Source organism: Musa acuminata, chromosome BXJ3-2 (assembly GCF_036884655.1).
Source record: "Musa acuminata AAA Group cultivar baxijiao chromosome BXJ3-2, Cavendish_Baxijiao_AAA, whole genome shotgun sequence".
In the NCBI taxonomy this organism is placed as follows: Eukaryota; Viridiplantae; Streptophyta; class Magnoliopsida; order Zingiberales; family Musaceae; genus Musa; species Musa acuminata.
The window spans coordinates 29936658-29963330 of NC_088350.1; the positions used below are offsets into that span (position 1 = coordinate 29936658).

At 38.9% G+C, this 26673-nt stretch overlaps 3 protein-coding genes across 8 annotated transcripts; 2 read left to right on the forward strand and 1 right to left on the reverse strand.

The window, feature by feature from the left end:
* Window positions 1–2383: 2383 nt before the first annotated feature.
* On the reverse strand, window positions 2384–9441 carry LOC103975561 (phosphatidylinositol/phosphatidylcholine transfer protein SFH3). Of its 3 annotated transcripts, none has more exons than XM_065140067.1 (15): window positions 9174–9441; window positions 8497–8564; window positions 7551–7839; window positions 7249–7348; window positions 6516–6782; window positions 6258–6335; window positions 6063–6164; window positions 5941–5990; window positions 5689–5782; window positions 5450–5545; window positions 5214–5351; window positions 4442–4574; window positions 3949–4325; window positions 2968–3045; window positions 2384–2630 (listed from the first exon to the last, which is right to left on the reverse strand). In XM_065140067.1, the coding sequence occupies exons 2-15, from the start codon at window positions 8540–8542 to the stop codon at window positions 2574–2576; spliced, it is 1905 nt and encodes a 634-aa protein (XP_064996139.1). In that variant the 5' UTR covers window positions 8543–8564; window positions 9174–9441; the 3' UTR covers window positions 2384–2573. The 3 variants fall into 3 exon arrangements, with proteins under 3 accessions (XP_064996139.1, XP_009388836.1, XP_018676016.1); XM_009390561.3 differs by having other exon boundaries at window positions 4442–4559; window positions 8497–8640; XM_018820471.2 differs by having other exon boundaries at window positions 8497–8640.
* A 375-nt stretch (window positions 9442–9816) lies between these two features.
* On the forward strand, window positions 9817–16543 carry LOC135583477 (probable diaminopimelate decarboxylase, chloroplastic). The gene is made up of 8 exons (XM_065140068.1): window positions 9817–10381; window positions 11431–11605; window positions 12670–12819; window positions 14446–14607; window positions 14906–15091; window positions 15723–15845; window positions 15920–16009; window positions 16120–16543. Exons 1-8 carry the CDS (start codon window positions 9870–9872, stop codon window positions 16195–16197), a joined length of 1476 nt encoding a protein of 491 aa, XP_064996140.1. The 5' UTR covers window positions 9817–9869; the 3' UTR covers window positions 16198–16543.
* A 273-nt stretch (window positions 16544–16816) lies between these two features.
* On the forward strand, window positions 16817–25486 carry LOC103975558 (putative bifunctional dihydrofolate reductase-thymidylate synthase). 4 transcript variants are annotated; one of them, XM_065140072.1, is made up of 12 exons: window positions 16966–17077; window positions 18459–18522; window positions 18709–19249; window positions 19325–19724; window positions 19819–19863; window positions 20308–20373; window positions 21826–21887; window positions 21973–22047; window positions 22130–22295; window positions 22786–22909; window positions 24990–25096; window positions 25178–25486. In XM_065140072.1, exons 2-12 carry the CDS (start codon window positions 18459–18461, stop codon window positions 25286–25288), a joined length of 1761 nt encoding a protein of 586 aa, XP_064996144.1. In that variant the 5' UTR covers window positions 16966–17077; the 3' UTR covers window positions 25289–25486. The 4 variants fall into 4 exon arrangements, with proteins under 4 accessions (XP_064996143.1, XP_064996144.1, XP_064996141.1 ...); XM_065140069.1 differs by lacking the exon at window positions 16966–17077 and adding an exon at window positions 17297–17538; XM_065140071.1 differs by lacking the exon at window positions 18459–18522 and having other exon boundaries at window positions 16817–17077.
* Window positions 25487–26673: the final 1187 nt, after the last annotated feature.

Below are 26673 nucleotides of genomic sequence, written 5' to 3' on the forward strand. Positions count from 1 at the left end.
ATCATTTTACTAAGATGGAAATTATTTCTGGTTCACTATGAATCAAGTGCTCATCAAGTTGGCATTTGGAGATTGCCGGAGTATTCGGCATTGCAGGAAGTTGGTGCATGCAATGCGCCGTTGAAATGAAATGTGGTGTCATAGGAGGATTTCGATGTGAATATGGTCGATGGATAGATAGGTAGGCTGCAGCTTTTATCTGTCGAGTTGCACTGTCAAATGCCTACTCGATGAATGGAGAAGAAGACGAGGAGCAGAGGAAACAAACCAAGAGAGCTCAAAGATTCGAAGGCCGCCGAGGCACTCGAGAGCCTGGAGGACCCAAATGGCAACTTGGGTACGCGGTAGTTGTCAGACTTTGACGCTGAATTCTACAGAGGAAGCTTCCTCAAGACTTCCACCTGCTACTAAGCCTGGGAATATGTCGTCGATCTTGGATTGGAATCTTAGCAGGAAAAAGAAAGGAAGAAAACGGAAAAGAAACCTCCACCATTCAAACATCCGGGAATCCTTAATCTGTCTGGTTGAAGTTTAAGCTTAACCAAGCTCACAGAATTCAGCTCCAAACCATCGCTGTTCAGCCGAGGTTTTGGTTCTGAACGAACAGGGACCAAAGCCGGTATCTGGTGCAAGAAGATAAAGTCGGGAGAAAGCTTGGGACACCGAAATGAAATGTCAAGAGGAGGAAAAGGATGCAAAGGTCTTCCAATGGAAGTCGAGCATTTTCGAGAGGAACTGCAGCACATTGTGCAAGTTTGAGGATTGTGCGACATGGACATGGCGATTGTGGTCCTCAGATTTCCTGACACACACACCCATGCCGGAACAAGTGGCGTAATGGAGGTGATGAGATGCATATTCCTCCATCACCAATTAGCCACCTGCGTTTTCGAGGACGGGGAAGCAACTGGATGCCAACACCTAGTGCGGTGTGGGAAGAGCGTACCCTAATGCTTCTCTCATGTCCTATCCGAGCTTAGATTAATGGAGGAAGAAAGATGAACAAAAGTATTTGCGGAAAAGATTTGGTTTGTGAGTGACCGAATATATTCCTTTACATTTATTCGCTTCACATCTGCATTTATTCTGCAAATTTGATGCACGAGTTGATTGATTAATTAGAAAGCCAAAAAATGGAAGGAAAATGAGTCCACCTGCTTGCACAGTAACAAAAAATGGAGATGGCTGCAGGCAAAGCCTGTGAAGAGTGATGATGATGATAAGGTGGTGAGAGAGGGAGAGAGAGAGAGAGGGTGGTTGCAGATCTCAAGGATACCTTTTACGTATCATAGATTTGTGTTTGGCTACATCGATCGATGTCGTACTCAACCCCAAGCTGGATGCTGACAAGCTGTGATGGGGCAAAAACACCGCATGAGCTGAGCACTTCACACGCCCGCCACCACCACTACAAACTCTATTGCTTCTTCTTCCTTTTTCATTCTGGAGCTACTAATTATCTCGACCATCTCCGCTGCAGTGAAGAAATCTGGCACTTGTTCTTGACAACTGGCCAAACTCAGAGGAGAAATCCTCTGCATTCATCACGAAGAAATTTTCTGCACATAAAATGAGCACTATATGCATACCAACTTCCTTGAATCATCAGTTTCAAGATTCAAACGTCGCCAGCTGATGACATCCTCATATTAAGTGTGGTGTGATGTGATGATGTTCTTTCTTCTTCCTCGGAAAAGAAAATACTCTGCTCGACTGCCATTACCAGATATCCATCCACCGCCACATATCTTTGAGCATTAGCAACCACCACTTCCCCAGCTTTCACCCTCCATGATCTGAAGCTGCTTTATGTGGTGGTGGGTTGGGTGCAGAAAGTGGTGCATATGCCTAAAGAAGGGCGCAAGCCACAACTTTTCATCCCCCACGCCACGAGCAGTTCAAGTAATTTCCCCATGAGAAGAGAATTCGGGGAATGCAGGAGAAGACATCTTATAGCAAAGCGCGCGTGCTTATCTCATTGTTGCAGATATACGCCAATCTACTTCCTAAGGAAGTGAATGAATCCACAATCAAGTACAGATAGAAAACTGTCGCATGTGTCAGATGGCACTCATCATGATACTTCGCTGCAAATTGGGTCGAGTGCAGGCCTCATCTCCGAGCAGTACCGCACTGTGTGCAAGCCCCCCTCATCATGCAATTTGTGTGCAATGCTATTGGGATGGTGTCTTTAACATGATGCATTCCGACCACACACACAAAAGAGAAGGAATTGTTTTCTATGTACAAGAGAGAAAGAAAATAGATGTAGCACTTCAGAGTTAATTCACACGAAAGCAACTGCGAATAATCGGTGTCTACGGAAGGCTGCGAATAATCTGTCGATGATACATTGAGGTTGATCACTGTACTACAGAAAAAAGGAGATGCAAATGATGCCCTTTATTAAGTTTCAAGGTAGTTAATGACAAGCAACACTCGGTTCAACTGTGTGATATCGTCGGAGTCGTGATTTATACAGTCAACTCAAGCTTTGGATCAGTTTAGCAAGCCCAAAACAAAATAAATTGTACATGGTGACGAGAATCTCCACCTGGTTCGAATGCACAGCTTTAATTCAGACGACCAGACTTTTTCTTTCCATCTCTTGAGTACCAGCAAAATGGATTCTGCAGTCAGAAAAAAGAGTGCATCAAGAGAGAGGTGAAAGAGTCCTTAGCAAAAGAAAAAAATGTAGCTAATAGCTTCAAAATTCAGGTATCGTCCAATGTCATCTTTGAATAAAAATTGCGTTAGAAACCAGAATCAGATTATACTGTCGTAGGGCTAGTAACGGCATTAGGCATCATTGGGATGAAGGTGAAGTTAGTTGGGTATTTGCAAGACACAATGCATGTCATCTAGACGAGAAGATATGTGAATACGTCTCATCATCGATCATACAGTTCCAAGGGAAATAAACTTAAAAGACTGAAAAAGTGAAATAAAAAATCTAAGGCAACTTACAAGCTTGTTCTTCCTTTTCTTTTTCTTATCAATATAAGCAAGAATCTCCTGCTGTTGCACCAGAGCATCTTCCAGAGCCTGCAAAACATAGCAGCTTTTAGAGCCACATAGCCTTTGATCATACAAGAATTGCAAAATGATAAGGAGGATATATTGAGATGCTTAAGTCATTCGTCTAAAAAGAAACCGGTAAACAGCTGAAGCTAACAAAAGCTCAAGTAGTATGCTTACCTTTGCCCTCACAGAAACAAAGGGGTTATTTTTCATTGGCACTGAACAACACCTGCTTCAATGTTCTAGGATCCTATATAACTGACTTCACATCCTAGGATTATTTGTCTAGGCAAACATCATATGGATCCAACCAAAATGAAATCCAACTGAAAGTTGTAATTCCTTTTGAGCTGAGTTTCAAAACCCAGCCTTGTTAGAATATATTTACCAAACAGAAAAATGTAATAAAATCAGAGTTTGTAGATTTCTGGAAGTGAATGCCGTTAAGCATAATCTACGGAAACTAATTTTATGAAGCTGTACAAGACTATAATACAAACAATCTGAGTAAAATACCTCTTTATCAGTAGCAAAGAGCACAAACTCAGTTTGAACCACTATCGGTGTTCTTTGGCATTGAAACTACAGCTACAACCACCGCGTATCAGCACATCAGAATATGTTTAACACTTTTATTTAATACTTGTACCTAAGCAATACCAACGATTTACACAATCCCTAAACAATATTGCTTAATATTGGTTTCGATGACCTGCCAAATCAGTATGATACCAGTAAACTAGACGGCATGCTAACCTGACCATTTTGGTATCATTAAGTAAACAAATAAAATAAAATTGAATGGATCATAAAATATTCAGTCATATGTTTCAACAATGATATTTGGTTGAACCACTAAATAGTGTCCTTACAAATGGAACGACCAAAATTTGAAATCTTGAACAAAAATGTAATTGAGGCTGTTACCTTCTTTGTTGCTGCAAGCTCTGCCTCCAAAGCATCCACACGCATCACAGCAGCATTCAACATCTCTTCCTTCTCAGGTGCCATCTCTGCAGGCTTCGTGCTGAGAACGCTCACTTTCTCTTCAAGCTCACCCAGGCGCTTCAATACAGAGGAGAATTCAGCAGCTGAGACAGTTGGTGCAGGCAACTGGCTTTGATGCATTTGGCCTTTAAGCATTGGGATTGCATCGTTGATATCTGCATTGGCAATCTTCCTTGGCGTGGCACGACCTACACGCATCATGGTGACAATTCCCATGACAAAGGCCATGACTCCAGACACTATCTGGTTGCTGAATCCATCTGGACCGTTGTAAGTTCCAGATAGAGCATAAGAACCTGCAATAATGGTGGATTACGATTGAAATATTGATAATATTGCATAATAGCAATGAACTTTTAATCAATTGAAACCTAAACTTTTCAAAGATATATCGGCTAAGGAGGATATGGACCATTAGGGATGGCAAGCTTTTCATCTGGCACTTTGTTGGAGCTGGCATCCACAGCCTTGTCCACAATTGGAACATAATCATCATTGGAGTAGGGGGTGGGGAATTTCTCAGGAGCAGTCTGCACATATAAATTCTTGTTAAAAAAATAAGTGTTAGCACAGTAGCAAGTGACTCAAACCACTTAAAAATTATGAGGATGAAAGAACCTGCAAAATTAACCCATTTGTGACTTCTGATTTCTTATATTCCTGAATTTAGGAAATCTTTAATACTTCAGTGGAAAGAAGTAAACCTTTCAGGGTTTCACTTCCTATTGAAATATAAGGTAAGTCTCAATAAGTGAAAAATTGACGAATCCAATAATTTTAAGGAGTTGGTAGAAGGTAGATTCACTTTTTCATTATGAAGTTCCACTTTTCCTTAAAGATGTCATTTTACATAGCTTTCCTCTCTAAATCAATGCAATAAACAACCCAGAAGAATGACTTGCTCCATGATATAAAGTGCATACATGCTTGTTAATCAGAACAATCATATAGAAGTTACCATCAACATCATCTGCTAAATCCAAGAGGGATATTACTTCTGCTCTAGGTTAAGTCACTAAATAAAGATGGATAAACATATTCTTTTCTAATGACATAATTGATAAATGAATCATAAAGTAAATGGAAATATGGTCAAACCGGATTAAAGATTAAACAAGAGCATTACTTTTTAGTTGCATACACTACTTTCAACGTTGCAATACTTATGGTTGGCTAGAAATTACCTGCAAGTCTGAACTGTCTTCTTCTTCTCGAACAGGTGACATATGTGGGTGCTCTATAACACTTCTCAGGATATTGGGAGAAACAGAATACATGTCATCAACAGCAAGGATGGTTTCCTTGCAGAAAGAGTCTTGCTTCTTCATGTTGGGGATACATGAATTAGTATCATGAAGTTCTAGTGAACACAAAGAACTCATAAGCAAAGCATAGGAAGAAAATATGATTAGTTTACCACCTTTGGATACACTACTTCATCCTCGGAAATCGTCTTTTCCTCAGTACCAGTAGCCAGATGTTGCGATCCACAGCTTCCCACACCACTTTGAACCATCTACTAGGTTAATGTATCAAGTATGCACATTGATGTTTAAATGATGCCAAAGTTCTAATTTTAAATTTCGAGTAGAAATCATGTCAAGGGTTACAAGAATTTTGAGCATAAATTAAGAGCAAAAGTGAAGAGCAAACAACCACCTTTAAGATTTCAGGATCCTTCCATGGGCCTTTATCTGAGTGAAGACAGCCTCCTTCACAGTTGCAAGTGCCACCAAGGAACTCAGGCAATTCACTTGTAAAATCCCATAAATTAATTAGGAAATCTTTTAATTCATTTCACTATTTTTATGCTGAAAGTTTATTTCATTACTCAAAAGCTGATTTGGTCATTGTTCATTGAATTTATAATTGTGCAAGATGAAAAAGAAAATATTGGGCTACCAAAGATACCTTGCATCAATCACTTCAAGCAATTTGCTTTGGTACTTATTTCCTAGAACCTGAAAATAAGACCTCATCAGATACCCAAGTACTTGTACTGTTTGCATTCCGTATAGGGACAGAAAACTTACATGGATTTTTGCAGTGGTCTTCGGATCAAGGAAGGACTTTACAGTGTTCCAAAGCAGCCTAAAGCCTGAGCCTGCATTAATGATGAACATGCGACACAAGGTCTGGGATAGGAAAAACAGTTACAATAATTATCATTGTAAATACCATTGATGATTGGAAGTACGAACTTCAAGTGGCTCAAGTGAGGAAGATACCTCAGGATAATTGTCACCATCAATTTTCTGAATACGGCTGATTAATTCTCTTGCAGCCTTGGTGAATTGCTTACACCCCTAATTTTATTAGATTAGAGGAAAGAAAAAGGAACAACCAAGTAAAAGTTAGAATTCTTCCTAATAAATAGGAAGTATACTTGATCTATTATGCAGAGGCTGCAAGCATGTTTTTCTTTTTACTTTTTGAAAAAAGGAGAATTTTGGTGGCTTTGAAAAGGTAAATGAGGCCATACGTACCACTCCTTGAACATCAATAATAGTTGTGCTCTGGTCAATATGCCGTTTTGCTGCAATTGAGCAAGCTGGAAACTTGACAACGAAGCTCCTCTCAAACTCCTTCACATGGTATTTAACATAACGATCCATGGTTGTGACTTGCATCAGCTTGTTGGCATCAACTTGACCCAACCTTTCAATATAGACTGGCCTGCCTTCCTTATCTACTCCATGATGACCTTGTGGGTAGTATTCCATTACATCATTAAGTTCCTTGAAATCAAAATCCTAATAAACAATAGAAAGAGGGAAAAGAGAGTCATGGGGCAGCACTATTAACGGTAAACAAGTAACAGATTTCTTTAGAAATATAGTCTGATAACCAATGAACAGTGATTGACAAAGTAGAAATCTGATGAGTGCACTCGATAGTTCAACGTTGCTTTACAGGTTCCTGGAGTTCTGTCTATTAGAAAAGGTTCCATTTTGAGAACTGTTCGGAGCAAAATTATGACTTCTAGTTTCCTTTTTCTCATGATGCTGGAGTTCAGAATAGTTCCCAGCTTCCATACTTCACATGTATGACACACTTATCTTTCATGTCTTCCATACTTAAATTTTTATTTTTGGACATGGTATTGGCAGAAAGCACTGAAGGAAAGTAGTAGTCATATCAGCTAAGTTCACTTTCTCTAAAATACGAATATCAAACTCTTGTCGAACATTTTGTCTAGTAGCAGAAGAAAAATATTACGTCCAAGATTGTGTCAGCTCCAAATTCCTTCCTCCATTGGAGCATATCTGCCCACATTTGCTTTGTTTTCTCGATGTCAAATTTCCTGGCCTTAAGAAATCTGCATCAGAGACTATATGCAAATCAGAATTGGTTCATTCTTATACCAGCATGCATGAAATAGAAAAAGCCTTAATGGACTAGCCTCCAAAGTAATTGCTTTCAATTGCCAGTTCCAGTTACTCATGAAGGAAAGAATTTGAAACATAGTTAAGCTAGATGTCAAAATATGCAATTCATACTAATATGTGTAAGTGAATAACCTGAGCATCGTATGATAATCATCATGCCTAGAAGGAAGCAGCTCTTCCAGAATAAGGATCTGGCGGAAGGCATCAACAGCCTGCATTTCTTCGGCATCACGCACATCCTCAATGGCGACAGACATGACCTTGCTGCTTCTCCTACCCCTTTTGATCAAAGAATGCCTGAACTTTGTGGAGGCATTGATTGCCTTCTTCTTTAGAGACTCAATCCTGGTTCTCCTCTCATCCTCAGAAATCTCAGCATCAGATTTTCTGTCGCGCTTTTCGTCATGGAAACCATCAAGACCTGAAAACAGATACCAACATATGATAAATCTATCAGCGAAGAATTTTCCCAGATGCACAGAAAGATCTATCAGCCAAAAGGAAATCTACTGTAATGGTTTCATGTTACTGGATTTTGACTGTCTATTCAAACATTTCTCTTCTGCCATCCACAATTAACTACCATTAACAAATACCAGGATGATTCCTGATGCAAAAAAATAGACTGACCCTTTACCATGATTTCATAATTTTGTGTCCCACTATCCTAGAGACCTTTCTTAAAGCAAAGAAAAAGGGAAGACAAAACTAACATTTTTTCGGTTATAGATCTCTCTAGATATGCTTAATTCACTGATTCCAAACTGCATTTTATCTTTGATGCAGGCTAATCATATACCTTGCACATTGTGTAGCAAATTCCAAATATTCAGAACAGAGAATGAACTACTATTATCTAAGAAAAACAAAATGCTTTGTTTCACAAGAAAAAAATGTTGAGCTGATAGTTGATAAGTGGAAAGAAAATCTATTAAAGTCTAATTTTCTTATTGAATCTCAACAATGATGGAGGTAATCGGTTAGATTGTCAATTTCTAATTCTTTGCCGATGATCATAAACAATTTTTTACTAAAACTACAAATTGAAGACAAGAGAAAGATCATATCTTGTGCATACCAGATTTGGGAAACTGGTCGAGTGGTCCTGACATTATTTCGGTCATGGTTGATGCTTGCAAACTGGACCTGGCTAAAGACAACAAGGGGGTGGAGAATCAAGAACTCATATCAAGGATACCAGGACGCACTCCTCTCCGATCACCTGGGATACACATATCATCAGCAACAAACGGTAAAGGTCTCTCTGAGGGAAGGATGCCACATTACATTTGGAGATGCACATAGTTAGATGAAAAAAGCGATCTAAAGCCAAAAGTTGAATTTTGCTTCTGAGTGCAACATCAACATTAGGAATCGATAGATCTTTTTGCGCATTTTTCCCCTTCATTTTGCGTAAAACAATATCTCATATTAGAAATCATTTGAAATACAAGGTATAAACTCGAAGCATTAGTAAATGGAACCCCGACCAAGAATAATACCAAGCACCAGAAAAAGATAGCATAACACATGATCATTGCAAGTTCTTCAACTGTAACAAGTGGGTTTTCTTCGGCATCGAAAAGGGGCAACAATCAGAGAAACGCAATGAGGATACTCGGAAGACCTTCGGCTGTTCCAAAAAAGAAACAAGAGGACGAGGAAGAGAACCTAAAACTATTCGGGAAGCGGACGAACTTGTGATCGATGAATAGAATGCAGCAGAAGCCTAGGGAGGCGAGGAAGAAGTTTTACCTCGATAACCGACTCGGCGTTCAGAGTGGGGGGAGGTGGGAAGAGGAAGGGGTTGAGCAGTTTTAAAATGACCCTGCGCTGCGCTGAGAGGGGATGGCGAGAGTTTCACGTCGGCAAGAACGCGATTGCAAGCTGTTTGAGGGAGACAGGCATTGCCGCTCTCATTTTTGTAAGGCGTTGACGAGGTCTGTGGCTCTCTCTCCCTCTCTCTCTGTCGCTCGCTCGCTCCGTGTTGCGGAGGGGGAAGAACGCGAGAGAGAGAGAGAGAGAGCATGTCGGCCTAAATGCAAGCCACTCCGTTCTTTCTGTTGCTATTATAAATGCTTTGATGATATCTTCGTTGATTTCTTTCAATAGTCAACGAACCCAATTCCACCGGTTTGGACGAACATAGAATTATTCAACTATTGCAACTAAATCATGTCTCTTTGGATCTATCTCAAATTAGATTTCTTTTTTAGCTCAAAGAACTCGTCGATCGGCATCCGAACTCATCCCAAAACAAATAATTTGGTATCATTTGATTGCGTCGAGACTGAATGCTCGACGTCAGAGAAGTCGTTGTAGCAATGAACCCAACGGTAGGGCTGTTTAGTAGCAGACTCGAGTCCACTGCTGCTTGCTACTATTTATGTGCACGCAGATGGACCCATCCCATCATCCGGCACGGTCGCTTACTCTGCTTGTCCGAGGGCAATGGCGGCGGCTCAACTCCTCTCCTGCCCATCTGGTTCCCCCCAAATCTATCGAATCCCTAACGCCTCTACCTTCCACCCTAAACGCTTCCCCCGATTCCCGGCTCGCTCCCGTTCTAGAACCCTAACATTGCAGGCTAGCGCCTCTCGAATCCCCCCTGCCGCGGCCTCCTCTGCTGCTGCTGCTGCTGCCCCCGCAGCGGCGGCGGGTTTCCGCCACTGTTTCTCCAAGGGCGAGGATGGGTTCCTCTACTGTGAGGGCGTCCGCGTCGAAGATGTCATGGAGGCGGTGGACAGGAGCCCCTTCTACCTCTACAGTAAGGATCAGATCACGAGGAACTTTGAGGCTTACAAGGCGGCCCTTGAGGGATTGAAGTCCGTCGTTGGGTACGCCATCAAGGCTAATAACAATCTCAAGATCTTGGAGCACCTCAAGGGCTTGGGTTGCGGTGCTGTGCTCGTCAGTGGGAACGAGCTCAGGCTTGCCTTGCGAGCCGGATTTGATCCCACCAGGTGAACATGATACCTACTCGCTTGTACCTGCATTTTCTTTACATTATCGGAAGAAGTGGAAGAAAGAACAAGAAGCTTCATCTTTTGTGTTTCTTATGTTGACCCTGTTGCTGTTCATTCAACGTATTAAATTAGTTTAGCAGTTGTGGTTGTTTTAAGGAAACGAAAGATTGAACATCGAGGAATAGGAGGTTGTTATTACACAATGCAGGCTGAAAGTTGGTCGAAAGATGATCATTTTTGTGGGACATAGGTTTGCCATTGGTGCTGATTCAAAATGTGAGAATGACAGCAAATGAGACTGTGAAGTAATATCATGTGCATGTCGTTAGTCATGAAGACGTAAGTGTGTGCAACTGTATGAATCAACTGGTGGTTGTTTCTATGTGGTATCCTGGTAGTCCTGGTTTTTGGTTGTAAGAATGTATAATTTGATATATTGCTTTACTTTTATCGAATTCTAGTGTCTTACTTCTTAAGGCTACATCCCTGATAACCAGGTTTTTCACAAAGGCATATATTTTGGCTTTTTCTCCCCTCTCTTCCTTGGGGACTCTGGCTTCAGGCCCTCAGGGAATGTGCCATGCTGGTTTTTCAGTAAATTGTCCAGATGCCTGTGATGACAGGAGTCATTTACACGTGAGCTCTGTTGATATGTGGTTGACAATGTACCACCTAACTTTGTTATTTTTTATGGCTTTAATGTGGATGGCAGTTGGAGTTTTCATATGCAGTGGTAATTTGTGTATGGCTATGATAATTTGTTCATTGTTTGTAATGCAACCATATCATCAGTAAGGTTCTTTTTTATGCTATGAGTGTATTTCAGTAGGCAACCATCCTTATCAGGTGGGATATATACTGTAGATGAGGGCTATATACAAGCTTTATATTGTGCTGGGTCATGCTTTAAAATTTTTATTTGCAGGATTTGGTTAACTTCGTTATGCTTTATGTGAATATGTTTTCCTTCTGTTTTCAATTTGCAAATTGGATGGTTGATTCATCCATGCAAGTTTAATCTTCTTATTTGGTATTTTGAAGATCAGGTGTATATTCAATGGAAATGGGAAGCTGTTGGAGGACCTTGTTTTAGCTGCTGAAAAAGGAGTTTTTGTGAATGTGGATAGTGAGTTTGACTTGGAAAACATTGTGACCGCAGCAAGAGTCGTAGGAAAGAGAGTCCCTGTTCTGCTCAGGATTAACCCAGATGTAGATCCACAGGTCTGGTGGTTATAATCCATTTGGTTCTATTAGATATTACAAAGTCATCTTGTTAGTATCACTTTAGTTTATTTGTTGTTTATGCGCCAGTAAGCTAGCGTTATCCCAGACGCACACTGGGTTTTATCTTTGTAAGTTTTGATGCCTAATATTATTTAACAAATGTAACTGCACATCTTTGAAACCTTCTCTGACCTTCCTGTGAGCTTATGAGCTCATGCTAATCTTCCCTTAATATTTAGCCCTGTTGACAGATTGATGCACCATTTGTGGCTTGGAGTATCATATTTCAGTTGGTATATTCATTTTATGCTGCCCAACCAATCTTTTGGATATAATTTGCTTTTTGTGGTGGTTGATTCTTTTAATATGCACATTCAATCCTTATTTTTACTTCTGATTTGTTGAGTTTTAGATGTACCTTTTACTACTCTGTCATAAAAGCAATTCTTTTCAATTTTGTTTGCCTCTATCCCTTTAAGATATTGAAGTGGTCTCTGGGAAAATGCAAGCATATGCAAATTCCTGTCTTGCTTCTTCATCCTTTTGGTGTTAAGAATATGATCAAACCATTATGAAGCTTTCATCTAGCAATCTATGATCATCTCCTGAATAAAATGACATGGTTAAATCTGATTCTTAATATAGGCTTCACCATGTGTATTCACAATACATTCAGTCCTTGCAGATGCCACTCGCGTGCAATAATATATGCTGTTAGTATTCAGATTCATCCATGAAATCATTAGTTTCTTTGTGATCTTTTGTATATGGGACACATGATAGAAAAGCTAAGGAACATATTGAGTCTAATTGATCATTCCTGTTCAAGTGGGTGAATTAAGTTTCATCCTGATACTTCTTAAGGTAAATGGACTAGCACCTTGACATTGCTGTATAGAATCATTTTGAATCACTTTTCTGTGACCTCACATATCCTAATCATGAATATGATTGTCCATCTCTACTTTGGATACTAAAGTTAGATAACTGCTCCATTTGCATTATTGTATCATAGTCTTGGATTACTTTGGACCTAAAGATTCTTTATCATTTTCATGCAGGTCCATCCTTATGTTGCCACCGGAAACAAGACTTCCAAGTTTGGTATCCGAAATGAAAAACTGCAGTGGTTCCTTGATGCTGTCAAGACACATTCAAGTGAAATCGATCTTGTAGGAGTCCACTGTCATCTTGGATCAACTATTACCAAGGTACTTGATTATTCATTTACACATTCTCCTAAATTTCTTTTTTTAACTACTCTTAAAAATCCTTTCAAACATGTTAGCTGACGCTGAAGATTTGTACAAAAGCAACTGTTTTATTTTAGAATTGCAGAAATACCATTGATGACCAAAGCCAAACACACACTTAATCACTCTCATTGTTAGTACTGTATGTAAAAATTTCTTTTTTCATCAAATACTTGAATTAAAATCAGTTTAAGCATGTGAACGAAAGTGGATTCTGGCTGCAGTACCTCTACAATAGAGGAACATGTAAAGCCCATGACGGAGACCAATGAATATTGTAATTGGGACATGCACCTGCTATGGTTGTTAAGTTTACTCTGTTCCAGTTGAGAGGCACAATTTATCTGTGAATCTTATATTGAGATATTTGATGGTAATATATATTGGGATGTCATATGAAATTAGAGTTGCATTTTTGTTCACTTTTTACCGTCAAGGTGCTGAACTTACTATGATTTTATATTGTGATATTTAATTATGCTACTCATCTTCCTTGATCTCTTACTAACACAAAGAAGAATACTGAAGGTTATATTCATTTCTCTGACACTAGGAGTGTTTAAGAAATCAGAAGTTTGAGCTATCTTGCATGCCTATAAAAATCTTAACCATAAAACTCCAAATGTTAGTTTAGTGCTGTCCAGGGTTGCAGCAATTATGAACATTCTTTAGTTTCATGTCAGGTTTTGAAATTTTGATTTATACTCAGGAAAAGTGACTATGGAATATAAGGAACATAATTATGTTAGATATGAAGAAGTACATAATTTTCTGATATGCTTGTGAACATCTGATCCTTTAGTTTTGCATATGGTACCCTCTCATCTATAAACAATGACTAGTTTCAATATAAAAAAATCATTTGTTAAGCTATCACTTACAAAACAAATTAAATATTTTTAATTAATCTCTCGCTTGCAAAGATCAAGATTCAAGAGTAACACTAAGGATGATATGTTAACCTGTTGATTGAGGAGTTTACATTCGATTTGAAGCTGGCCAGTGTTCTGCAGAACAATTAAAACTGACTTAAACTAGTCAATTTTTTGTTGGAAGCACTAAATTGATGGAAAATGATTCTTTCAATGGAAAATGGTAAAAATTGAATAATCTTTTTTCACATATGTTCTGTGAATTTTTCTTGGCTTTTGGGAACTGATTACTTGCCTTTCTGTCTCAATTCATATGATATTGAACTTTTGCTTCTCATACATTCTGTGAATTTTATTTGATTTTGGTCAATATCATTTACATGGCGCATCAGCATCTTTTGCATTATTAGGCCATCTCTTGATTCCCTCTTTTTGTTTTTGTAATCATGTCATGTCTGGTGCCTTTTTTTTTTTCTTTCATCCCCCCTTTGGCTGGAGATAATCAGTTAATTAAATAATAAGTATCATTGGTTAGCTTGCTTTGTAAGCAAACTTCTAAGATCTGGTCAGATGCATTTGGCTTTTCAAAGAAAGGTAATATCTTATGTTATCTGATCTATAATCAATCTGAATGACTAGCAAATGAATGCCATGCATGAAGAATCATATATTGATGGTCTAAGTTGTTAAGGTTTTACCTTGTCTATCTTAGGTGGATATATTTAGAGATGCTGCGATTCTAATGGTGAATTTCATTGACCAAATTCGAGCACAAGGCTTCCAGTTGGAGTACTTGAATATTGGTGGTGGTCTAGGAATTGACTACCATCATACTGGTGCAGTCCTTCCAACACCACTGGATCTCATAAACACTGTAAGCTAAACATATTTAGTTTCTCTCTTAAAACGTGCCTTGTCACTTTTTTAGTTTACATATTCAACAGCAATCAAGCCCGTTATGAATTTAATATCTTGCCTTTGTGCATGTAACTTTTACTTTCTATCTTGGCCCAGAGTGTCCACTTATAAACATTCTGGTCTTGATGCTAAAATGTACTATTTGCTAATTGAAATGCATTATCCTATGTTCTATTGTAGTTCCTTTGCTGTCTGCAAGACCTTGGCTTTGGGCATTTGGTTTATCAATTACTAATTTTAGTGTATCATTGTAGGTGAGAGAGTTGGTACTTTCTCGGGATCTTACTCTGATCATTGAACCTGGAAGATCACTTATTGCCAATACTTGCTGCTTAGTTAACAGGGTAACTGGTGTTAAAACCAATGGCACAAAAAATTTTATAGTGATTGATGGCAGCATGGCGGAGCTCATCCGACCGAGTCTCTATGGAGCATACCAGGTAATACATGCAAGATGCCTGAATAGGGGTACTATCCTGTCATCATCAATTTCCTTCTTTATGGTTTGATAAACTTCTCGGCAGGATTCTTAAGACATTCTTTGCTCAGTCTGAAACATGCTGTACTGTATTGACAAAGCTTTTATATTTTCATCCTTTTAGAGGAAAAGCAGTTGGATGTCTTTAGCCTTCAAGCATTTTGGCTTTATTACAGTAATAAATATTAATACTGCACCTTTTTCTATCCATCTGTCACTAGATGAAGTTTTGTTTTATGCTAACTACCTTTCATCATTCAGTTATATCTTTGAGAACAGAAACTTAATGTTACATTTATGTGTACACGTTTTGTGGAGGATTTTCTCATACCTAATTTATGGCTTATCTTTTTTTTTTTCTTATTCGTTTTGGACTTGCAGATACACTTTTTTATCCATTGTACATATGTTTCACAAGTCCTTTAGCACTGTGCTGAGTTAACCTTAATATGTAAACAAAACCTACTTTAAGAAAGTGATAAGCTTTTTATGACACTATTATGTCTCACACCTGCATAATAAAAGAAAAGATGTTTGAGATGGAACACTTTCTTTTCTGGCTGATAAATTGCCTCCTGTACATAATGTTTCAGCACATAGAGCTGGTTTCTCCGCCTCTACCCAATGCTGAAACTTCAACCTTCGATGTTGTGGGGCCTGTATGTGAGTCTGCAGACTTTCTGGGGAAAGATAGAGAGCTTCCTACACCAGCTAAGGTTAGCTATTTTTCATATCATTTAGTGGTAGTTTGGCTTTTTTGGTTGTCGCTGACATGGAAGAAAATTCTCAGGGAGCTGGTTTAGTTGTTCACGATGCTGGTGCATATTGTATGAGCATGGCCTCAACCTATAACCTTAAGATGCGACCTCCAGAATATTGGGTATGAGTTCAGTTTTGCCCACTGTTAAACTGTCACATCCTCTTTCCTAGATTACTTCATCAGATATAGGCAGGTTTGTGATTGTTAATCTCAGTACGGCATTTCTGTAGGTGGACGATGGCTCTGTGGTGAAGATTAGGCATGGGGAAACGATTGAGGATTTCGTGAAGTTCTTTGATGGGCTGTAATCTTCAGTCAAAAGATTTGCTTGCAATGCATCGATAGGTTGCCTGTGCACTCGTTGGATCCACGACTTGGATTGCATTACAGTTTTATCAGTTAAGCACGTTACATATTCTCAACAGAGACATTCAACACGGTGTATTGCGTCAACTCAGTTTCTCTGATGTATCGTTGCAAGCAACAGAAGGTAAGATAGATAAGTGGGAAAAATAACAGAAATTTATGTCAGTTGGTTTGATGTTTGTAGTTGCATTTTTGTCGAGATCGTGATGTTTTGGGCACGTTTGGATCGGTGAGTTATATATTTCAGTAAAATACATTGGTGGTTTATAAGTTGATCTTTATATTTAAGTGATTTGTTTCATCACGGTTTTTAAGCCTTCTTATACTCGTTCTTCGTGAGAACGTGTGGTTGACAAGCTATATAACATGTTTTGATGCAATCATCGACTATTATCCATTGATCTTGCTTAGCTTACTCGATCACTAAGCATTATGACACTGCGTGCGTGCCGCTGCTGAATGAAAACAATCGAGAGAGAGAGAAGCATTTATGAGTCGACAATATCCCGCAGTAGTATTACATATATGTTTATTTGATATCCTTATATAATCAAAATCAAACGATTGCGAGGGGAGTGATCTCGGGCGGTACGCTTAAGGACTGAATGCCAAATTGCCAACAGCATCGATCGGCATGTGATTCGCTTCCTAAGTCGCCCAAACATGCGTTCTCGATATATATGTGTTCTAAACTGGCGGTTCCGCTCGACGCGCCGTGTGTGAGGCAACTGGGCAGAGGAAGAAGGTGGTTCTTCTTCTTCGTGGAGTCCACGCTCGAGAGGAATTGGAAAGCTGTTGGGCTTCTTCCCCCGGCAGCAAGAGGTAACCCTAATCTGATCTTTTGCCTCTTCCGCTGCTGCCTCAGGTTTTTCGTATGTTCTGGATGATTCCCTTCGATCTCTTCTTCGTATCTTTAAATGACAAGCGCAAGAAGAGGAACCTCTGATTCAAATGCTTCATATACATCATCGTCGTTGTTATTGTGGTCCAAATTCTTGGGTCAAAAACAAGAAAAGGGGAGAAATGCTTCACATACATCATCGTCCTCCAGATTCAACTCACACTGAGTCGAACCAGAGTCGAGCTAATTTGGCTCTCTGGTTCGATTAAACCAGATGAGGACGGTCTCCCGCTCAACCCACCCAAACCCCTTCTCCCTCCCAACGCAGCGACGGCGAAACAGTCTCTGGCGAGCTCTTGTTGCTGCGGCGTTTCCCTCGGCGAACGGCTGCTGCTGCGTCTTCTACTCCATCGGCGAACGGCGGCGGCATCTTTCCCTCCTGGTTTCTCTCTCCTCTCACTTTCTCCTCCCCCTCGTCCTCCTCCTCCTTCGCCGCACATTCCCTTCGCCCTCCTCCCTCTTCCCCCGTTCATCGCAGCCCCCCCCTTCCCTGATCCCTCTTCCCCCTTTCGTCGCAGCTCCCCTCCTTTCCCGTCACCATCCTCCCTTCCCTTCTCTTCCCTCTTCGCCCCTTCATAGCAGCCCCCTGCCCCCGCTCCCTCCCCCGCCGACTCCGACAGCCACCCTCACCATCCTCGGACTCCTCCGTCGACCCTTAAGGACCCCTCTCCCCCCTTCCCCCTCTCTCCACTTCCCTCCCCCTCCTGATAGCTACATGCTGCCCTCCCAACCAACAGTCAGCAGCATGCCCCCCTCTCTTCTCCTTCAGTGTTTCGTTCTCTTTCTCTTTTAATCATGTAATGTTAATCATTGTTAATAATGGTCTATAGTCTACGTATCTGATGATCATTGACTTTCTTGAGGGAAATCGTTGTATATTAAAGGTTAATATTCTTTTATTTTGTCATTTTTATTATTATATTTGGACAATATAGTACTTTGATACTTTAAATGAATGTAATTTGATGTTTTGGTGGTTATATTTGAAATATAAAGTGATATAAAACTCATGTAATTTCTCATTTTTATTTTAGTGCTCATATTTCTTCTTAATTATATTTTTAAAATTTTAATATTTATAAGCATCTCACTTCGCTCCGATGAGCGCCGAACACCTTGGCACCTTTTACTACAACTTAGTATTATTATATTGTCAAGCTTGATGTCACTCTTAGGGTTTTCTTTGCCATGTCAGTGCTTATTCCAAGTTTTTGTTGAGTTAGTAGTGGGTTTTAAAGTTTTTGTTAGGTATTAGTGACTCGCGATCATAGTTTTTCTGATTGAGAATAGCTTTCAATTCAGATGTTGACAGTCAGGAAGTTCCACCAAGGGGCATTTCCTTTCAGGGTTTTCTCAAAACAGACACGTTAAGTACAATCGGTTCCAAATTTCTGCATTCAACAATTAATGTTGCATTGATACTGTGAACCTCATTCTATCCTCTCCATTCTTGTTTCCTGATTTGTGCATATGTTTTATCTCATTATTATTATGTTCGTCAACTACCTCAAGGCACTTATCATTCTGCACTTAACCCTATTATCAACTTCAGGTGACATCTATTTAACTAGAATTAGTTGGTTTGGCCTTGATGTACTGGGAAGTTGTCAACTAGAGATTGGAGCTTTCGCCAAAGTCACGAGGAGAACCTATTTTCATAGACTTGCGCATATGGCTACTGACATTTATCAGAATGGTTCAAATGGTAATGCACAACATGATCCTCAAAGGACCTATCAAGTGGTTGTTGCTGCTACTCGAGATATGGGTATTGGGAAAGATGGGAATCTGCCTTGGAAGCTCCCGTCAGACCTTAAATTTTTTAAGGAAGTCACAATGACCACTTCAGATCCCTCAAAGAGGAATGCGGTGATAATGGGTAGGAAGACATGGGAAAGTATTCCACCACGGAACAGGCCTCTCCCTGGTCGATTGAATGTCGTGCTGACTCGCTCTGGAAGTTTTGATATTGCAACAGCTGAGAATATCCTTATGTGTGGAAGCTTGAATTCTGCCTTAGAGCTACTAGCAGCCACCCCTTATTGTTTGTCTATTGAGAGAGTGTTTGTCATAGGTGGTGGTCAGGTGCTAAGGTATTTTTTTTTTCTTTGCACATTAAAAGAATTCTGTATCTTTCTAGAACATTTGATTTACAGTCCTTGCTACAGGGAAGCGCTTAATGCGCCTGGATGTGAAGCCATTCATTTAACAGATATTGAGACATCCTTCCAATGTGATACTTTCATCCCTCCAGTAGATTGTTCTGTATTTCGGCCATGGTACTCATCCTTTCCATTGTTGGAGAACAGCATTAGATATTCTTTTGTGACATATGTTCGTGTACAAAGCTCAGGTACTGAGCCTCATGCTACACGTGATGGGGAAGTGGTAGATAGTAAGTCAATCAAAGATAAGTTTAAGGTTGAGAGGTTCCTGTTTCTACCTAAGCTTATTTATGAAAGACATGAAGAATATGCATATCTTAGGCTTGTCAAGGATATCATTGCAAATGGTGCTAGAAAGAATGATAGAACAGGGACTGGGACACTATCTAAATTTGGCTGTCAGGTATTTTGTCTGCATCTATTCTCTTTTACATCACCTGCCAATACTCTATTCCCTTTAGGGCCATACAAGAATCCTAACCAGTTGTACCCTATAGATGCGGTTTAATTTGCGGAGATCTTTTCCATTGCTCACAACCAAGGTACTAATCATTCTAACTCATTCCTTGATTCCAATTTGTTTTAGGATATGCCAGTGCTTATCGTTTCAAAATTTGAACTATTGACTAATTCAACTGTTGGACTTGTATAATATTTTGATTTGGTTAAGGGAAAGCAAATATTATTAATAATTACCTCTTCAAAATGATATTGCATGGAATTTTTGTAATGCACAATTTGTCCCAAGAGAATTCTTGTATAATTTGAAATAGTTTTGTATTGTCATTTCTATATGTGAAACCTCACAAAGTTCAAAAAAACAGATAAGACGTATACCACCAGTAAAATAACATTTTTTTTTTCTTTGATGATGTGTTCAATTCTACTAATAGTAAAAAAAATAATCAATTGCATTTTCCTTTCTGTTTGTTCTAGATGATATGTTATTGATTCTGATTGACAATCGGCATATGTTTTTCTCTCAGAGAGTTTTTTGGCGAGGTGTCGTTGAAGAACTCTTGTGGTTTATTAGTGGTTCAACAAATGCAAAGGTGCTGTAAATTAATTACTGCATCAAGAAGAGTTTGTCTTATCTTTGTACATTTACACTAGTATGGTATTGCTACCATAACTTAATTCTTGATCTGGATTATCTTAATAAAAAATTCCTTGCACCAAACAAATTAGGTTCTATTGTTCATGAAGTAAAAGTACATAAAACTTATTGTTAAATAGAAAATTGATCATGCTATTTGACCCGTATACATAGGCAACAATATTTTTCCTCTTTATTGTTTCATCTTTTGTAAGTTAACAATTTGCAACTGTAATAAAGGAAGAGAAAGTAAGTGAAGGAGTTAATTTGCTTGATGGAGCAGAGCAATTAGAATCTGTTTATTAGCTGCAGTACATGTCAAGATCAGGTGAAATGAGTCTAGATTGGAGATCAGAAAAATCAGTTTGATGTAAGTTACGTGTATGCTGACCTTTAACATTGGCAAATTGCTTCCTATTACCTCCTGGTGAAAGACAAATAGAGCATGGAGAAAAAATAAAAGTGACTCCTCATTGAAGTAATGTTGTCGCAGATGCTGCCTGGACTACCCATCTAGACCATTTGGCCACTTCCACCATCTACATGTCTGACATTTTGAGTTTCAGACCAAGCAACAACTCTAGCACCTAGATAGGGCATATGAAGCTAACTAGGCCCCTAAGGCCTACTCTCTTTTCTTTCTAAAGCAAACTCTTGTTACAAACACTTTTTACTGGTTGAGGGTAATAGAATTTGACTCAAAAGAGAGACAATATGAAAATATATATAATTTTGAGTAATGTAGCAAGTTCAAGTAGTTTTTGATAACAAGCTAGAGGCCAAAGAAGTTGTTTCATCAAAACACACCTGCAAAAGAAATATGAGATGAAATTTACTTAGCAACAGGATACTAACTAGAATGTCTATTATGAAACAATGGGTGTTGATAGTCCAATATGAACTAGTGGATGTTAGGAACATTTTAGGAATTTTGAGAATTAATTCAAGATGACTGAATAATGCATAACATATGTGTTTTTGTGAACTCATGAATTATACAAAACGTTTGCACTTTATTTTTATATGCATATATAAATCTATACATGAATTTACTTAGGTTCATTCATGAAAATTTTAGTTTCATAGTAAATTTTGCTATGAATTTACTCTTTTATCCTTTCAGGTTTACTTTTTAGCTAGTTAGAATATCATTCTGCTCAGTATTCTGTTTGCAAATTGGTGTCTGCAAGCATTACTGTTAACTAACTCTGGTTCAACCATCCTTCAGATGTTCCCTTCTGTTGTTATGATCCTTTTTCTGCTGTAAATTTTTCCATTCAAACACTGTTGGTTCCCATTGATGTAGCATGGTTTTGATAGTCTACTTTTACCTTCTGTGCTATGCAGAAACGTAGTTTTCGCTTTTGACCTTGAATAGTTCCTATTAATGGAGCTTTTATCTTCACAGGTTTTGCAGGGAAAAGGCATTCATATATGGGATGGCAATGCATCAAGAGAATACCTTGACAGGCATGGATTTGTAATGCTACTTTGCCTAGATAATTCTCAAGTTTTCAACCTTGCAAATATGATACCTTCATATCTCTGTTTTCAGTGTTGGCTTAACTCACAGGGAGGAAGGAGATCTAGGGCCTGTTTATGGGTTTCAATGGAGGCACTTTGGTGCTGAGTAGGATATCGATCTGAAAATCTGCATAATTATTTATATCTATTTTCTTGCTAGTTTTTCTAACAAAGCGTATATTCTATAGGTACACTGACATGCATGCTGACTATACTGGGGAAGGATTTGATCAATTATCAGCCATAATAGACAAAATTAAGAATGATCCAGATGATCGCCGAATGATTCTTTCAGCTTGGAATCCCTCAGATCTCAAGAAAATGGCTCTTCCTCCTTGTCATATGTTCGCACAAGTTAGTGATCGTTTGACTATTGACAGTTACTGAATTTGTTATGTACAATGCCCCATTTTGGTGGTCAGACTTAGTTGTCTGGGAGTAATCATTTGAAGCATTAATCAAGTACCTGCCAACATGCTTATGCATATTCATAAGTCCTCATCTACTTGTATTAATTGATGTGGTCTCACAGACTTATTATGTGTCCACACATAAGTACTCTTTATCTTTCATCCTGATCCTTAAGTTGGAGTTATTCCTTTTAAAAAAATTAAATTGGAACCAAAGATCGGTAATCTAGATTATATATCTGTTAATTTGCTGACATGATTGGAACCAAAGATGACATGATTATAAAATCAGTTAATTTGCCAGATATGCTCATATTCCTTTGCAGTGGTGACGGAAATTATTATATACACTACCTACAGAATTGCTCTAGTTACATAATTGAACAACTGTCCTCATTAGTGATTTTAATACTTTCTTTCAATTGATTTTCCAGTTCTACGTGGAGAATGGGGAGCTGTCATGCCAAATGTACCAACGGTCCGCAGACTTGGGTCTCGGTGTGCCATTTAACATCGCATCATATTCCCTTTTAACATGCATGATTGCTCAAGTCTGTGGTATGTTATCTTATACTCTTTTATTTCCTTTCTCTTTACATGAAGATATGTATGTGTCAATGTTTGGTCTCTGTTTCCTGTGGTTGCTCCTTTCTTTCTATAAACATTCATTAAATATATAGGACTGCTGCACCATTTAACATTGCATCATATTCCCTTTTAACATGCATGATTGCTCAAGTCTGTGGTATGTTATCTTATACTCTTTTATTTCCTTTCTCTTTACATGAAGATATGTATGTGTCAATGTTTGGTCTCTGTTTCCTGTGGTTGCTCCTTTCTTTCTATAAACATTCATTAAATATATAGGACTGCTGCATTGATTTCAGCAAATTGCTACATATGATTATAAATTTCAGAATTGACTAGCAATTAATATGCACCGGTGGCATGAGAGGATTAGCATGGAGGGTTGGTGCGACCCATATTTTGTCATGAAGAGCTTATAGATCATAGATGTTTTTCAGAGAATATGATGATGAAAGTTAACAAAGAATAGCAATAGAGTAGAGAACTTGCATAAGAAAGTGAAAAATGGAGAAGCAAAACCACTGGCGGGAAAAAGAAAAGCAAGGGAGGGGGAGAAGGGAAATAGAGGCAGGGGGAAGGTAATATTGTCAGTCTCAATCCAACAATAAAAAATCAGAAGAGACAAGTAGGCCTGCAAAACCATCTAGAGTGCGAGAAGAAACATGAAAGTGAAAGCAGAAGTGCAGAGAACATTAAATTTAGGTAAAACAGAAAAATAAAAGAGCAAGAGTTTATATTCATCTGCATTTCTCCCCGCTAATACCACCTGTGAATAATGTTCCTGGTGGTATTCTTCTAGATGACTCTTATCTGGTTGTGTTCTGTTGAATTAGTTAAGATGTATCATCAGTATTAAATTCTTCAAATTCTTTCTGTATAATCTTTGCACCACTTTATGTAATAGAAAAGGAAATAATAAGCCTCAGTTCAGTACAGCTCCATAATTTTTGCCTAAGCTTAGTAATTTATTGTCGTTCCTTTATGATGGACCAACTAGCTTCTGTCTAACTGCAAATAATAAGCCTGTCACAGAATTTTACAATTAGTTTCTGTCCAAGTTGCAATTCTTATCTGAAACCTGCCACCAATTACTGATTCACGGTAAAGTTTTTCAGGTGGTTATCTAGTTGAGGCTTGTCTTATAGTTCTTGTTTCTTACCGAAATTTCGTACCGTACCGAGGTTTCGAGATTCGCTCGGTATGGTACAGTACTGTATACCGAACTGTATATTTCGGTATACCGCTCGATATGTATATATATATATATATATATATATATATATATATATATATATATATATATATATATATATATATATATGTATGTATGTATGTATGTATGTATGTATGTATGTATGTATACGTATACATATATATTTAAAAAAAAATTATTTTCGTCGAGACGATGTCACCTCTCTTATAGGATTCTTCTCCCCGCGCGAATGAGAAGTTGCCGACAGACGAGGAGGGAGAGCAGCGCCAATCTCCAGGTTCTCTTCTCCCTTTTCTTTCTTCCTCTTCTCCCTCTTCTTTCTTCTCCCTCGCCCACTGCTCTATTTAGGACGATAACGGGGCGAAAACAACCCCAATCGACGATACCGCCCGATAGCGGGCGATCCGTATACTGGTCTGGTGGCGGACGGTGGCGGACCGGTACGTTCGAGCGGTATCATTCGAAATTAAGAACCTTGTTTCTTACTATAATAAACTTACATGGTTCTTTTGTTGAGCAATCTTGGAACCCCATGTTAAGAGTGGTAAGCACAAAAAAAAGGATAATTCAAACTAATACTGGAATCATATATGTTTTTCCCCCCTATACCTACTTGTTCAATTCAGAGTTTTTTTTTTTTTAATGTCAGGCCCAGATGATTTTAGATGTTGACCAAGGTTGTCGTGTCTTGTTACCTCCAACCAACATGATTGTTTGCATGCAGTAATAAGACCAACTCTTGTCAGACTGAATGAGCAGGAGTAGCACGAAGCTGTCCTTTTGTATAAAGTGTATCTATTCTAATGGTCTCGGGTCAATTTTTGTTCTACATTGCAGATCTTTTGCCTGGAGATTTTGTCCATGCTATCGGAGATGCTCATGTTTATAGCACTCATGTAAGACCGCTGGAGGAGCAGCTTCAAAAGCAACCAAAACCGTTTCCGGTGAGCATTGCAACAGACAAATTGTTTTCTTAACAGATCAAATAAGGAAAGATCCTACTACATCCTACTCTTTGGAAACAGGTTTTGAAGATGAACCCACTGAAGAAGGACATAGATTCCTTTGTGGCATCAGATTTTGAGCTCGTTGGATATGACCCTCACAGCAAGATAGAAATGAAGATGGCAATTTAGACCCCTGAGCTTTCTCGGCAGTTAGAGAACAGAACAGAGCTTTTTTTTCTCTTCGAGAATCTTTTTGTGCATCAAATTGGTGGTGTGTGGTATCACAAATCTCATTCTCGTTTTGTGGACCGATCAGAGATTGGTGACATTGCTTTGGGTGATTTGATTTGACCAGACAATAGAGACTTTTGATTCAAGGACGAACTACATTCTCGGCAATAATCTGTGCACGTTCGTTGGCCAATGCATGTCTTATTTTGTGCGGCAGCAACGCAAGCTACTGACAGGACTCGCAAATTAAAGGGTTTCAAGATCATTATCGCTGTGCTTTGCCAACCTTCTTCCCTCGCTGCTGCTTCGCATGGGAAATGTAAGCTTTCCATGGAACAACGTGAGGAGATGGTGCTCGTATTCCTGCTATAGCTACCGAAGGAGTTGAGGAGGAATCAATTTGGTTTACGAGAAACGCAATCGTACCCTTTCAGAGATTATTAATCACCCAAATAAAATACTATGCAAGAGGCGAGCTTAAATCTTATATCTACCCGTTACTCATCATGCACTTGGATTTACATTTAGCTTTATATATATAAATAGCTTGGAAAAATGCGTCGCTGTAAAGTGAAGAGAGGGGTAGTATTCAGTCAAAACTGGAGGTACCCATTTTTCCTTTGTTCATATTTAGCGGACTTGTCATCCGTTACTTCTATCAAGTCGGATGTGGATTGCGTCCTTCCCAACACTCAATCCGTGAGACCATCATTCCTACTATAATGTTTGGAGCATGGAGGTCGAGGGGTTACGTACCCGTTTCATCAACCATGATGGCACTTTGGGTAGAAAAATCTACCTACCATTTGGGTCTTTCTTCATCAGATCTAGCTTTCCACCACCTTCCTCCCTCCCTTTTTCTCCTTTCTTTGAGTGTAAATCTCATTCTCTTTTGGCTTTCATGACTCAGGTTTGGGCATACTTTGGCAATCTCACACCACCTTTTGAAATGATGTAGGACAGTGGAGTCACCTCATATGCACAAAGTATCATTTGAGCTTTTAGGGTTAACTCGATATAAGTTTTAACGTTACTCTCAGGAGCAAATCGGTTAAACTCGAACAAATACCACATTAATAATATTTTTATTTAGACACTGAAAAGAGAAACTTGATTCCAACTCATGGGACAGATACATGATTCCAACTTAAAACATGTGCTAATATCATCTCAAGAATATGACTATGTAACCACCTAGGAAAGGATCGAATATATGTATGAACAATGCCCATCCGTCATAAAATGCATAATTTAGTTTAACATGGATGTGACATTTTGCCCACCAACTAAAGCTATTGATATTATTGGTAATCCAATGCAGGTCGTAAGCTTGAGTCTATCTA

Coding starts and splice junctions, on each gene's coding strand:
- LOC103975558 (XM_065140069.1), top strand. CDS start 17,371: ATGAGGACGGTCTCCCGCTCAACCCACCCAAACCCCTTCTCCCTCCCA. Junction 20,374..21,825: donor GTGGTTCAACAAATGCAAAG/GTGCTGTAAATT, acceptor TTATCTTCACAG/GTTTTGCAGGGAAAAGGCAT. Junction 22,296..22,785: donor CTTGTCATATGTTCGCACAA/GTTAGTGATCGT, acceptor TTGATTTTCCAG/TTCTACGTGGAGAATGGGGA.
- LOC103975561 (XM_065140067.1), bottom strand. CDS start 8,542: ATGACCGAAATAATGTCAGGACCACTCGACCAGTTTCCCAAATCTG. Junction 5,352..5,449: donor ATGAAGTAGTGTATCCAAAG/GTGGTAAACTAA, acceptor CCCAACATGAAG/AAGCAAGACTCTTTCTGCAA. Junction 3,046..3,948: donor AGCTTGCAGCAACAAAGAAG/GTAACAGCCTCA, acceptor TATGTTTTGCAG/GCTCTGGAAGATGCTCTGGT.
- LOC135583477 (XM_065140068.1), top strand. CDS start 9,870: ATGGCGGCGGCTCAACTCCTCTCCTGCCCATCTGGTTCCCCCCAAATC. Junction 10,382..11,430: donor GCCGGATTTGATCCCACCAG/GTGAACATGATA, acceptor TTTGAAGATCAG/GTGTATATTCAATGGAAATG. Junction 12,820..14,445: donor TTGGATCAACTATTACCAAG/GTACTTGATTAT, acceptor TGTCTATCTTAG/GTGGATATATTTAGAGATGC.